The sequence below is a fragment of the Schistocerca piceifrons genome, chromosome 7 (assembly GCF_021461385.2).
Source record: "Schistocerca piceifrons isolate TAMUIC-IGC-003096 chromosome 7, iqSchPice1.1, whole genome shotgun sequence".
Taxonomy (NCBI): domain Eukaryota; kingdom Metazoa; phylum Arthropoda; class Insecta; order Orthoptera; family Acrididae; genus Schistocerca; species Schistocerca piceifrons.
The window spans coordinates 561,721,148-561,735,394 of NC_060144.1; the positions used below are offsets into that span (position 1 = coordinate 561,721,148).

General features: G+C 39.2%; 1 protein-coding gene across 1 annotated transcript in view; it reads right to left on the minus strand.

The window, feature by feature from the left end:
* Positions 1–6,437: 6,437 nt before the first annotated feature.
* Positions 6,438–14,247, minus strand: part of LOC124805367 (box C/D snoRNA protein 1) — an 81,072-nt gene continuing 73,262 nt past the window's right edge. Inside the window, exon 6 of the mRNA XM_047265919.1 lies at positions 6,438–6,804. Within this exon, the coding sequence (XP_047121875.1) occupies positions 6,578–6,804 (227 nt within the window). The 3' untranslated portion in view covers positions 6,438–6,577. The remainder of the gene's footprint in view (positions 6,805–14,247) is intronic.

The following is a 14,247-nucleotide window of genomic DNA, read 5'->3' on the forward strand; positions in this document are numbered from 1 at the left end:
CCAAAAGAAGACCCAAGAAATGGAACTGGCCACAGTCCGGTATTGGGTATCAAGGTAGAAATCTGAATCAGGATAGACTGTGGTACAATGACAGAAAGGTATCACTCTCGATGTAATGTGAGAGAATTGAAAACTGTGCGAGAGAATCCATGTGAAAGCATGCCAAATGGTGCCCTAGAACTGTCATTCCACAGAGGCCATTGAGTGGGAGCTACCCCAAATACAGAAATCATCCACATACAGAGCAGGGGTGACCAACAGTCCAGCGGTGGCCACGAGTCCACTAATAATGATGAGAAAAAGAAGGGCACTTAATATGGAGCGCTGTGGAGCACCATTCTTCTGGGTCTGCTGTGAGCTGAGAACAGAGCCAACCCAAACACTGAACGACCATTGGGACAGGAACTGGCGAGTAAAGATCTGCAGGGGTCTTCAAAGACCCCAATCATGGAGTGTAAGTAGGATGTGATGACTCCAAGCTGTGTAATAGGCATTACAAAAATCTAAGAAAACAGTGGGAAGATGGTGGCACTGAGGAAAGGCCTGCCAAACTGCTGTTTCCAATCAAAGCAGATTATCGATTGGAGACTGTCCCTCTGAAAGCTGCACTGGTAAGGTCCTAGATTCAAGGACTCAACTGAGCTGATGAGCCATTATCCATTCTAGTAACTTGCACGAGACATTGCAGTAAAAGGTTCACTGTAAAATTCCGTCTGACAAAGGGTAGAACAGAAGTGGGAAACTTCATCTTGCTGTTTCTGGATGAGGAAGATGGCTAGATATGAGGCTGATGCCGATGCTGCCACAAAATGGGTTGCAAGATGTTGAATAGAAGACTATCACTGACAATTTAGGAGATTGCAGAGTGTAGCCCACACCTGTGACAAAGGGACAGAAAAACCTAGGGAGGAGACAAACCCACAAACCAAAAGAGACAGACCCACTTGCTCTGTTTTAATAAGTAACTTGCTTTGGTGCGAAGATGTTTAAAGGTAATAAGACCAGCAGAGGGCAGGTGCTGCTTAAGATGTGATGACGATCATTGATACGATCACTGAACTGGCCAGTGGTAAATGGGGCTCATCAACACAAATTATCTTATCGGACACATCATGAAGGACTTCATCAATACAACCTGACAAAGAAGGTGTAAACATGACCTGGGAGGTATAAAGAGGCTAATCGGCACGATGAAAAGCCCAGCAGGGTATTCGGGACATTGGGAGGTGGTAAGGGAATGAGAGAATCATGGGAAGTGGTCACTATTGCATAGGTCATCATGCGGTGACCAATGTAAGAAAGGACAAAGGGGAGGGGACGTGAGCAAAAGATCAGTGGCAAAGAAAGTGCCATATGCAGCAATAAAATGAGTAGAGGAACCATCAATAAAAAGGCAGAGGTTGTGGTCTGCAAGAATGTTCAATGAGGAGCCCCCGAGTCGAAGACAATGTACAGCCTCACATACGGTGAAGGGTATTAAAATCCCCAAGGGGGAGGAAGAGAGGTGGGTGTTGTTGAAGGAGGCCATTTAGGACAGCAGCTGTAGGGGGCCTGTCAGGAGGAATAGAGTTTGTAAACCATGACCTCAGTGTCCAAGTAGACCTGGACACAACAGCTACCAATGTGGTATGAAGAGGGATTCAGGTACTAACAACGTCCATATAGACCAATGTGCAAATGCAACCAGAAGCCCTCAAAGGGCTGGCCTGGTTCTGTCAGAAAGCACAGAACCCACAAAGGGCTGGTGAGTGAGCATCAGTAAAATGAGGTTCCTAGATAACAACACAACCTGCCGAGTGAAAGGAAATAGGAGAATGCAACTCTGGGAGGAGACAGTAGCATCCATTGAAGTTCCATTGAATAAGCACAGAATAGGGATCCAAATTGGAGGTGGACAGGCTGGAGGCGATCACTCCGCTTGGTTACCATCCATCACCAACAAGGATGGGGTGGCATCCATAAATAAAATCAGAGGTCAGAATCAGGCTTGCGAGAGGGCAGATGACACCTCCAGGGGCACCCAGGGGGGAGGGGAGGGGGGGGGGGGGTTGTCCTGAGCCAGACCCTTGTTGTCTCATATAGGCATTGCCGAGGGCAGCACCTTATTCTGCCTGTTCACATATCTGTGTATTTGAATCGCATGCTTATACCAGTTTCTTTGGCGCTTCAGTGTATATCATGTTTCAATTGTAAAGAAAAGACAATGCCAAATTATTATACACAGATATTATGGCTTAAGAAGAACTAATGAGTTAAAATCCATATGGTCTTTTGACTGAAAGAAAAATTAGGAAACTGACGATAAAGCTTAATAATACCAATTAAAAAAAAATTAATACTAGGTTTCAAAAGCAAACCAAGAATGGTACGGATGTTTTAAGTAGATTAATTATTAATTACTGAGAAGAAGCAAACATGATTCACGCACTAGTATTTAATGTATAAGTGAAAAGAATGATTTGCCTTGTATTTCATATTTGAATTAGATAGCTTAGAAAATGCTTGTCATTTATATATACATCTACATACATATTCCACAGGTCACTGTATGGCACACGGTGGAGGGTACACCTTCCACCCCCTTTTCATCAGCAAGAGATCTGCCAGTTACAGAACAGAATTTAACTGGTGTCTTGCATTGTCATGATTTGTTGTAAATTAGGTGGTGTTGTAGTGCTCTTCAGTCTGAAGTCTAGTTGGATGCAGTAAGTCTACCCATGCAAGTCTCTCCATGTATATGTAACTATTGCAACTACATCTTTTTCAATGTGCTTAAATTTTGTGAAGCCTTTCTGCCACATAAACTTACATTGCAAAATTAACTATTCCCTGATGCCTCAAGAAATATTCTGTAAGAAGCTATTTTCTTTGAATCAAATTGTGCCATAAATTTGTTTTCTACCCCATTCAATTAATTAGTTATTCAGTCTATCCACCTAATATTCAGCAATCTTCTATAGCACTACATTTCAAAAGCTTTTGCTGTTTTCTTGTTTTAACTGCTTATCGTCAGTGTTTCACTTACAAGGCGACAGACCGAACAAAAAGACTTTTCTGAAAGAATTTAATATTAAAACATATTTTCAGTGTTTACATATTTCCATTTTTCAGAAATTCTGTTTGAAATCTGCATTTTGTATCCTCATTACTTCTACCTTCATAGGATATTTTGATCTCCACACAGCTGAATTCATCGATTACTGTGTGTCATTTCCTCACCTATCTCCCTCAGTGTTGCCTAATTTAATTCCTCTATATTCCATTATCGTTGCTGATATTCATCTTATAACCTTTTTTTAAGATGCTACCGATTCAATTTAGCTAATCTTCCAGGACTTTTGCCATCTCTAACAGAATAATGCCGCAAGCTATGGTGCTTGTGGTGTGGCGTAGCGACTAGACGTTGTTATTAGATTCGCTGGCTGGCTTACTGATGTTGCCATTTAAAGCCTGTCCACCAGCATTTATTGGTTAATTAGCAGTTATGATTTTTGGATGTTTCTTGAAATATATTCTGTATTCTGGAGTATTTAATGTCTTTATAAATAACAGCATTCTGGAATAATTGATGTTTGCGTAAATAGCTGCACACTATCAAGAAGGTTCATTCCATTATGACTGTGTATTGGTGCTAGTAATAAACATGATTTCAGTGCTAAGTGTTGTATACTGGTAATGACAATGCCTTTGGATTTATTTTGTTTTGTGGTTTTGACATGACATTGTGTGGTGGAAGCAGCGCACCTTCGAAACTCCTACGTCACCATGGCTCCAATTAGACAATGTAAATGCCTTCACCTACATGGACAGGAACTGTAATACAAGCAAAATATCATTTCTACAATCTGTATTTTCAGGACACAGCTGGATTAAAAAACAGCAATAAGTCAGATCCACATCAGGCACCGAACAGTGTTTTCCGGAAACTCTGCACAGGACCCGATGAAGCAGCTAAAATGATTTGACCGAAATCACCAAACGCAACAGATGGGGGCGACATGACCTATTTGACAAATGCATACATTTACCTGGATGGCACAGCCCACGAACCACACAGAACAATAAAGAGAAGCTCAATACCTGGAACAAATTGCAAGCATTTGGAGGAAATATGGTATCATGTCAGTGTGTTTCTACCGTGAATGCCCTGGACATAGAGAAAGAAGGCAAGTTTTCAGTGAATACAAAAACACCAGACATTAAATATCACAAGTTACATTCACAACAGTCAGTTACAGATAATTACAGTTGATCTGTGGGATGAATCCGCTCACTATTCCGTGGATGAGGTCACTCCCCAACGTGACGTAGCCATTCCCTGTTGCCATACAGAGGTACCAGCAGCTCGCCTGGCTGCCGACTTCAGGAAAACTAAGCAAGGTGACTATCTACTGAGGCGACGTTGCCACAGACACAAATCCTCCAAAGATAACAGTCGTCAAGATGTCAGGGAATCTTACTGAGGTCATCTCTTATGGCCAACCTGCCCAAGCATTAGTCGACTCGGGCTGTCTTTTCAGTAATGTTGCACAGTGTTCGTCATCAGTGAAGAAAGACTATGTTCCATGATATGAAAGCTATTGTACTCAAAGTAGAAAATGGAAAATACTTCCAGCTAACAGGAACACGTGTTGCAAGACTTATTATCAACAAAGGAACACAGCCCTTTGAATTTGTCAATTTAACTAAAAGTAGTCATTATGTTATTCTCAGGTCGCACTTTCTGCAGGCATTGCAAGCAGTCAGAGCTCCAGACTGTCAACGCTATTCCATCATGAATATATAACAGAAACAGTTCTGGGTGGTTGTTTGCCACTGAAGATGCTGTTGACCTGCTATTGTCGAGGTGTTCCAGCGTCAATCTAGATGCTCACTTAAAACTGTGAAGTTTTTTTTGACAGCAACAAGTTACTCACACTCACAAAAGAATACTACATGGCAGTGACTATTATAAACATTGTAGGTGGTCAATGAGAATTTAGAATTTCTAACTGTCATAAACAGCCACAACTCGTCCCTAAAGCTTAGTGGTTGCCTTTTTCTTGTTTCACATATTCCTTACTGATTTATGTAATGCATCACTGGCATACAGAATTTTTCCAGACACATTAAAATGTGACAAGAAACACTTAAGTAATTATCATCCAATTTACTCACTGACATCACTTTCCAAAAGATTCCAAAAGCAATGCACTCAACAGTAGTCTCATATTTTAAGCAGAAACAATTTACTTAGTACAGATAAATTTCGATTCCATAGAGTCCTAGACTGAGAATGTAGTCCCCAACCATCAGTCTTTACTTCTCATTCCATCCGGTAAGTCTCCCCTGACACCGGGTTCTGGACGAGTTTTCCAAACTCTCCCCATTTCCGACACCTCAACATCCCTTTTCTTTGAAACTTGCTGGCAGATTAAAACTGTGTGCCGGACCGAGACTAACTCGGGACCTATGCCTTTCACGGGCGGTAGAGCACTTGCGGTAGAGCATTGGTCCCGAGTTCGAGTCTCGGTCTGGCACACAGTTTTAATCTGTTAGGAAGTTTCACATCAGTGCACACTCCGCTGCAGAGCGAAAATCTCATTCTGGAAACATCACTTTTCTTTCATCCCTCTTGTTTCTCCCTTCAACCTTTCTGCCCAACTCCTGCACATTTCTTCAACCTTTATATGCGTCTTCTCCTGCTGCTGCTTATGAACAGTTTTTTTTTTACCTATCCAATTGCATTGCAGATTTTTTTTTTTCTTCACACTATCAAAAGACTCCAGTACAGCAATTAATAGAAGAGCACTATATTACTTACTGCAAATCAATTGTCCAGAACACACAAAAAAAGACTCCGAGAAATGTGTCAAACTATTTGACAAGATTATTTCTGCATTATTTTAGTTAATTTTACAAGTTATCTAAAGTTATGGAGGGGGGATGAGTAATTAGACGTTAAAATGACTGGTGCTTAAAACATCATTTTGGACCACAGTATCAATTTTTTTCATGTTTTACTTGTGGCACAATGACAGTCCTGCAATCAGGAATGCTGCACATTGTTATGTCTTGATTGTTTTCTTTCCGCCGTATTTCACTAATATCCTGCCTGTTTACACTGTCTCATTAAAATTTCTTTGGACTGTGGTACTAAAAATAGTGTATTTAGCCTGATGATTTTAGGAGTGTAGATGTCATTAACTTTTTAAGAGGAGAGCAAAGGTTGCAGCATGCAACAGGGATGACTATCTTTTGACAGTTCACTATCTTAACATAAATATGTGAAGTGTGTTTATGTAAAATGACCAGGACTGCAGATAATCATATGTGACTGCTAATACAGCTTCTTCCAGACAGACTTGGTAGTTTGCACTAATCAAACTATCGAGTTGTAATGTGAAATATTTATTTACATGCTTGAATTAACAAAAATAAAAACTTATTAATACACAAAAGACATACAGATCACAAACATATTTCATACCGACCAATGAATAACATTAATTATATGACATGTTCACTGGGGCACAATCCACTGACATCTGTATTTACTCCACTTTTAATTTTGGTAATTGCTTCAAAAAGAATAATTTCACCTACAATTTTCTGTACAATGTCGAATAACTGGCTTATCATAATGAGATTTCTTCTCTATTGGTTCTTCACTCTCATTTTCAGATGATGATTGATCAGAATAAGAAAGTAACAGGCTTTTATTCTTATTTCGTAATTCTGCATGCCTCTTCCTTATGGTCAAGAAAGCTTTTTTCCCACTGGTATCGTACGGGTCATCTTCAGCTTCTATCTCGCTTTCTTCCTCTACAAAGAAGGGAAAACAAAACAAATAATTAACTCTTACTTTGATCTTAAATGTACAGAACCTAGAGTTCAAAAGTAGTTTAAATAATTCATGAAGATGACATTTTGCTTCACAATATTAGCTTACTTGCAGCATTTCAGAATGGAAGGATGACGATGTTCACATTAAGAACAGACATAATAAATCTGCACATAATTATACACTGATGAGACCAAAGTCATGGGATACCTCCTAATATAGTGTTGGACCTCCTTTTTGCCTGTTGTACTGCAGCAACTATGTTGCATGGACTCAACAAGCCTTTGGAAGTCCCCCGCAGAAATAGTGAGCCCTGCTGCTTCTACAGAAAGCCACAATGGTGAAAGTGTTGCTGCTGGTGCAGGATTCTGTGCACAAACTGACCTCTCAATTATGTGCTATAAATGTTTAATGGGATTCTTGTCGGGTGATTTGAGTGGCCAAATCATTTGCTCAAAATGTCCAGAATGTTCTCCCAACCAATCTAGAACAACTGTGGCCCGATTACATGATATCATTGTTTGGGAACATGAAGTCCACAAACAGCAGCAAATGGTCTTCGGATAGTTGAACATAAACAATTCCATTCCACGTAAAAACAGCCCACACCATTATGGAGCCACCACTACCTTGCACACTGTCTAGCTGAAAACTTGGGTACATGGCTCTGTGGGGTCTGCACCATACTTTAATCCTATCATCAGCTCTTACCAACTGAAATCAAGACTCATCTGACCAGGCCACAGTTTTCCAGTTGCCAAGGATTCAACCACTATGGTCACGAGCTCAGGTGAGATGCTGGAGGCGATGATGTGCTGATAGCAAAGGGACTCAAGTTTGTAGTCTGATGCCATAGCCCATAACATCACATTTCACTGCACTGTCCTAACAGATATGTTCTGTGGTTATTTCATGCAGTGTTGCCTGTGTGTTAGCATTGACAACTCTATGCAAATGCCGCTGCTCTCAGTCATTAAGTGAAGGCCGCCAGCTGCTGCACTGTCCATGGTGAGAGATAATGCCTCAAATTTGGTATTATTGGCACACTCTTGACACTGTGGCTCTTGGAATATTGAATACCCCAATGATTTTTGAAATGGAGTGTCTTGTGCCTCTAGCTCTAACTACCATTCTGAGTTCAAAGTCTTAATTCCCATCATATGGCCATAATCACTTTGGAAACCTTATCAGATGAATCACCTGAGTACAAATGACAGCTCCCCATTGCACTGCTATTTTATACCTCATGTATGCGATACTACCGCCCATCTGTATATGTAAATATCATTATCCTATGACTTTCATCTCCTCAGTGTATGTGTAACATCTTATCAGTAACAGGGGCTTGAAGTGGACACATTATGTATTGGGTATAGCACTATTTGTACATGTTTATGCATTCCAGTGAGTAAGAAAAAACCAGCAGACTGAAAATCTCAACCTGTAACCAACAAGTTGCATGCTGTACAAAGGAATAGGCAACGTGTCAGATGGGGCGGGTGAAAGAAAAGGAGCCAACATCCCATTAACAATGAGGTAAATGGAGACAGAACTCAAGCTTGGATTAGGGAAGGAAATTGACAGTGTCTCTTTCAATGGAACCATCCAGGCATTTATCTCAAGTGATTTAAGTAAACAAAAGGAACCTAAATCTGGAGAGTTGGGTGGTAATTTGAACTGCTGTGCTCCCAAAAACAAATCTAGGTCAATCTATTTTGGGTGAGAGCAAGAACACGGTAGAGGGGAGGGTGGCACTAAGTCGGTTCCCAACTGGTTCATAATATTTGTGGTCTCACTGAAAGTCAGTCTGGAACAATGCCTACAAGAGATTTTATGAATCATTTGTGAAGATCCCATCACAAGCAAGAGGGTCCTTTTTCAAACCTGAAAGTTGATCCACAGTAAATCATAAAAGTGAGAACAACTTCAAGAGAAAATCTATTTGTGGGCCTTGGTGTGAAGAACTATCGGCACTACATCATCTGCTGAATAACAACCACTGAAGACACAATCATAAGTGTGAAGTGGGTTGTCAAAGGTGGCCAGAATCATCATTCGCTGATATGAAACTTCCGGCCATATTAAAACTGTGCATCAGACTGAGATGCGAACTCGGGTTTAAGTCTCATATCAGTGCACAATCTACAGCACAATGAGAACTCACTCTGGAAACAACCACCCATCCTCTGTCTCCACAATACCCTTTCTTCCTAGAGTGCTAGTCCCACAAATTTCACAGAACTTCTATGAAGTTCGCCAGGTACGAGATGAGGTGCTGGCAAAAGTAAAGCCGTGAGGAAGGACCACGAGTTACGCTCAGGTACCTCAGTTGGTGAGCACTTGTCCGCAATAGACAAAGGTGTTGGGTACGAGTCCCAGTGCGGCACACAGTTTTAATCTGCCAGGAAATTTCATATCAACCCAGACTCTGCTGCAGAGTGGAAGTTCACTTTGGGAGCATACAAATATTAATCTGAAACGATTTTGGCATCGGCAATTTGTTGCATTTTGCAGAAATCCCCTGTAGCTAATCAACACTGTAGGCATAATTTTGCACCAATCATTTGAGATCTGCTACATGCATCCTCATGTTACTTATGTGGGTATCCTTAAAGACTGTCATTTGTCATCATTGTAAAGATATCAATATTTGCAGAAAAGGTGAATGACTGCTGAATAACAACCACTGAAGACACTATCATAAGTGTAAAGTGGGTTGTCAAAGGTGGCCAGAATCATCATTCGCTGATATGAAACTTCTTGTCATATTAAAACTGTGCATCAGACTGGGATGCGAACTCGGGTTTGGAAATTATTGTAGAATTACCTAAACTGCTTTGCAACCACTGTCGTCTGTTACGCACAAATGTGATCACCCAAATATAACACACCTGCCTCCTCCCCAAAGATATTACACCATACAATGCATTTATACAAAATAATTTTGAAATAATTTTACCCACACCAGATGTGCATTAATTCTGAAAGTGATGGTATGTTACAGGATTTGTGTAACTAGCATTCAATTACACTCTTAAATTTTTTGCAGATATATCCTCTCTCCCCTCCCGAACAAAGAAACACTAACAGTTCTGAAAGATAAATAACATTCCCTTTTACTTTTGTGTGTTTTTGTGGTACTATACATTTCGCCACTTGAAGTTAAGTATCAAATTATTATTTATTCTTCATATTCATTTAATATTAACAAGTAGAACATAAAATTTCTGATAGTTTAAAACTGTGTGCTAGTGTGAGAACTTTGCTTGCAATCTTGCAGTCAAAGCTCTTGACCCATTTTCACAACACTTCTCTACTCCACAGAAGATGGTCGGCACAGATAGCTGGTCTAGTACTCTCAAATTTAAGGATATTAAATGTTCTTAGTCAGGCAACACAGTTTGAATCTGTCTGGAAGTTTCAGAGCAGTGCATACACTGCTGCAGAGTGAAATATTCATCCCTAAAACAAGCTTTGCCCTTGTGGAGGTGCAAAATTTGGCTTCTTTCCCATAGGCATTAAAGGTGCGAAATTTTCTGTATCCTGGTTGTCTATAAATGAACAAGTGTATGTAAAATTAGTTTTGTTACAGTTGTAGTAATTAAATTGGACCAAAGTAGTCTCAAAAGATGTTATTTGTTTCTAGATGATATCATAAATATTTTCAAATATTGTTTCATATTTTTATTATCTGTTCAAGGTACTTCTTGGGAAGTGTGCAGTGGATGGAGTTTGACAGCAGACATCTCTACATCACAGAAGGTACTGCATGGAGCGATGAATTATATATGGAGTGCCAGGAAGAATCTCAAAGTACTTCATCCCATAGATGTGAAAAACAATGTAAATAAAAATATGAATTTACGTAAAGCCGGTATTCAAAGTATAGCCATTGCTCTGTATTTCACCTCAATACCTGTACTCATGCAATAAAAGTTCATCATTATTTGAAAATTTTGCAATCTATTTGTAGCACACAATGACAGAAGATAATTAATTCACTACAATAAAGAGAGAGCTTTTTTCTTTAAACTAGTTAAAAATGAAAAATAAATCTGCAGTAATCAGATGAATATACTAAATAAACATGAAGACGTTCAACTTTGATAAATATTACATGATTGTTGGTTTTTGAAAATTCAGAAAGGAGAAGACAATTACTGAAAAGCAAATCCTAATTACTTTCATTCTGACTGATTCACTGCGTGAATTTTTTACCTTTCACCCTGTCGCTGAAATATTTTCTTTCTGAAGTACTAGCCTAGCAAGGTGTGCAAGAGAGCTGCTGAGAAGTCTGGAAGGTTGGAGAGGTGTACTGATGGTAATGAGTTATACGTGAATGCTCAGTCGGCAAAAATCAAGGTTTTGGGTTTGTGTCCCAAAGCAGCACGCCACTTAAACCTGCCATGAAATTTGAAACCATGCATTTTTCTGCCCAATGATACATTCATTCCATAAAAATGCTATTAATCAGAGAGTATTATGAAAAGAATAGACTGCTACTCACCATATCGTGGAGGTGCTAAGTTGCAGACAGAAACAACAAAAGGGTTGTTAAACAAGTGAGCTTTCAGTCGCAAAGCCTTATTTTAAACACACACACACACACACACACACACACACACACACACACACACACACACACTAATGTTTCTGGCCCTGGCCATCGAGGGCAGACTCAAAGGTCATGTATGAGAGTTACTTTAGAAGAAGGCCTTTTGGCTGAAAGCTAATTTTTTTAGGCAGTTTTGCGCCTGTCTGTGAATCATCTCCACTATATGGTGAGAAGCAATCTAACCATTATTATTATTATTATTATTTTCATTATTCCAGCCTTGATTTTCAATTGTTTCATCAATCAGATAGTTTCCCATAAGCCCTGCATCAGCAGCAGATCTGCCAGTGGCATAACAGAATTTAACTGCTGCTTTGCCTTGTCACGATTTGTTATAAATTCAGAGTAGTAGTTGATGTCTTCAGCACGAAGACTGCTTAGATTCTGTTCTCCACACTTGTCTATCCTGTGCAGGTCTCTTCCTCTCTGCATAACTACTGCAAGTTATAAAGGTCTGCCAGATGTCCTGGTTTTCCAGGACAGTTCTGGTTTCAGATTAAAGAAACTGGTGTCCCAAAAAATATTTTCGGGGCAGCAGTTTGTTCTAGATTTCAGACTTCAGAGAAATATGACAGCTGACTGAGGCCCTTAAGTAGTAGTATTGTGTGGTAATGCTGCTGAGTTCCCATTATTGTGTGTCTGGCCGGTATTACACTCTCATATTTCCTTGACAAAGATTTGATCAAAGGTATGATCAAATAGTCATCAAATTTGTTTGACAAAGGTATTTGATGTGGCACTAAAATGGGGTATTACATGCTCATATTGTTTGTCATCAAAGTTCAACTTCTTGTTATGCGCAGCAGTTGCAAATACCACAATTGCAATGTTTGTGCATTTGGAAGAGAATTGGGGGAAAATAGAAACGTACCTGGGTGAAGCCATGGGTTTTACGATGAGACGATAAAAGCATTCAACAAAATTTGTTACATGAGCTTCTAGTGGAGGATGTAAAGTTTTACATAAATTACTTAAGAATGGATGTGCATACATTTCGTTTCAGTATTTGCTCAGTGAAGTGTCATCATATCACAAAGCACAATACTCACTTAAGAACTGCTATATCTGCAGAAGATGGGCTCACAGTAAATCATTGATGTCTTGTTACACGAGAGAGTTCCTCTAGATCACAGTGTAGCACTCAAATACCACAGAGCACATTAACTAAAATAATACCTGAAACGTGTGAAGCAATTTATAAAGCACTAAAGGATCAATATCTGAAAGTAAATAAATGCCCAATACACTTTATGTGCATTAAGAACTATTTTTATTGTAGATCAAAGTAATAATTACATTTTGTGTTTCACAACTACAAAATTAATAGAACTGTATGAAACTGATGAGGCACTTTACAATGTGAGGCATCCTGAGTACAAAAATAGATTAAGAAGACTGGAGGGCTCAGAATACACATATATATAAAATGAAAAGTTTCGCAAAGCTCGATCTCGCATCGAACAGATATGGAACTCAAAAACAATTTTGCAAATGAGAAGATTTAGAAATACTGTGGTAATTTTTGTCTATTTTAAAATGGCTTACAATTCAATAGACAGACAAACATTATTTCACACCTTAGAAGAGTTCAGGATTGACAGGAAAACAAGGTCAATTATTCAACAGGCATTAACAGAAACAACCTCCAAAGTTAAATTCATGGGAGAAACATCAGATGCATTTCATATCCATACTGTTGTTCGCCAGGGAGATGGAATGTCCCCCATTATATTTAACATGGTTCTGGAAAAAATTGTGAGGACATGGGAAAAGGAAATAAAAGGAATTCGGCTTGGGATTAAAAAAGAGCAGAGAATTAGGGTGAAGTGTTTGGCTTTCACGGACAATCTTGTCATTCTAACCAACAATAGAGAGGAAGCCAAACTTGCATTGGAAAAACTACACAAAATCTCACAGAAAACTGGACTACAAATCTCCTATGAGAAAAAACAGTATATGGAAAACAAACCTGTAGATAATTTCCCCATTACTACTCAATACAGGAAAGTGGCACAAGTTGCCCACTTCAGATATCTGGGAGAGAGAATCCAACCATCAGGACTGAATTCAAAGCCAATAAAGAATCTCCAGATTACAAAAAGCATATAAGCTCACTTGGAATCACTATAATAAGAAATATATTTCTGTCAATGCGAAACTAAGGCATTACAACACAGTAGTCCCACCAGAAGCACTTTATGCTGCAGAAATTACAGTGATTCATAGTCATACTAAGATCAGAGAGATTGAAAAGCAGGAAAGAAAAATTCTGAGAAAAATATATGGACCAGTGTTTCGAGAAGGAATTTGGGTGAAGAGGCCAATGAGAGAAATTTACAAAGACATAGAAACAATAACAGACACCATTAGAAAGAGAAGGATGAAATTTTATGGACATATCAGCATGATGAATAAAAGCAGGCTCACAAGACAAATCTTTGAGATAGTAAACAAGAGCAAAAACAAGACAAAGTGGATCACTGAAGGAAAAGAAGACATTAAAGAACTGGGGATCACACAAGACAACATAAACAATAGAGAACAGTTTAGAATCATCATACGGAAACACACACTTAAACAAGAACATACATAGAACAGAACGGGAGAAAGATGGTCAGAAGAACGCAAGAGAGAACACAGTGAACGTATGAAGAGAATTTGGGAAGAACGAAGAAAGAAGAAGAAATCATGACTACTCAAGTTCAATCGCTCTCTCAAAAGGGAATAATCGAAAATAATAATAATAATAAAATGAAATAAGTATGTCAATATGTACTTTTTCTTTATCGTGAGAGTAGCGTCAGTGGAG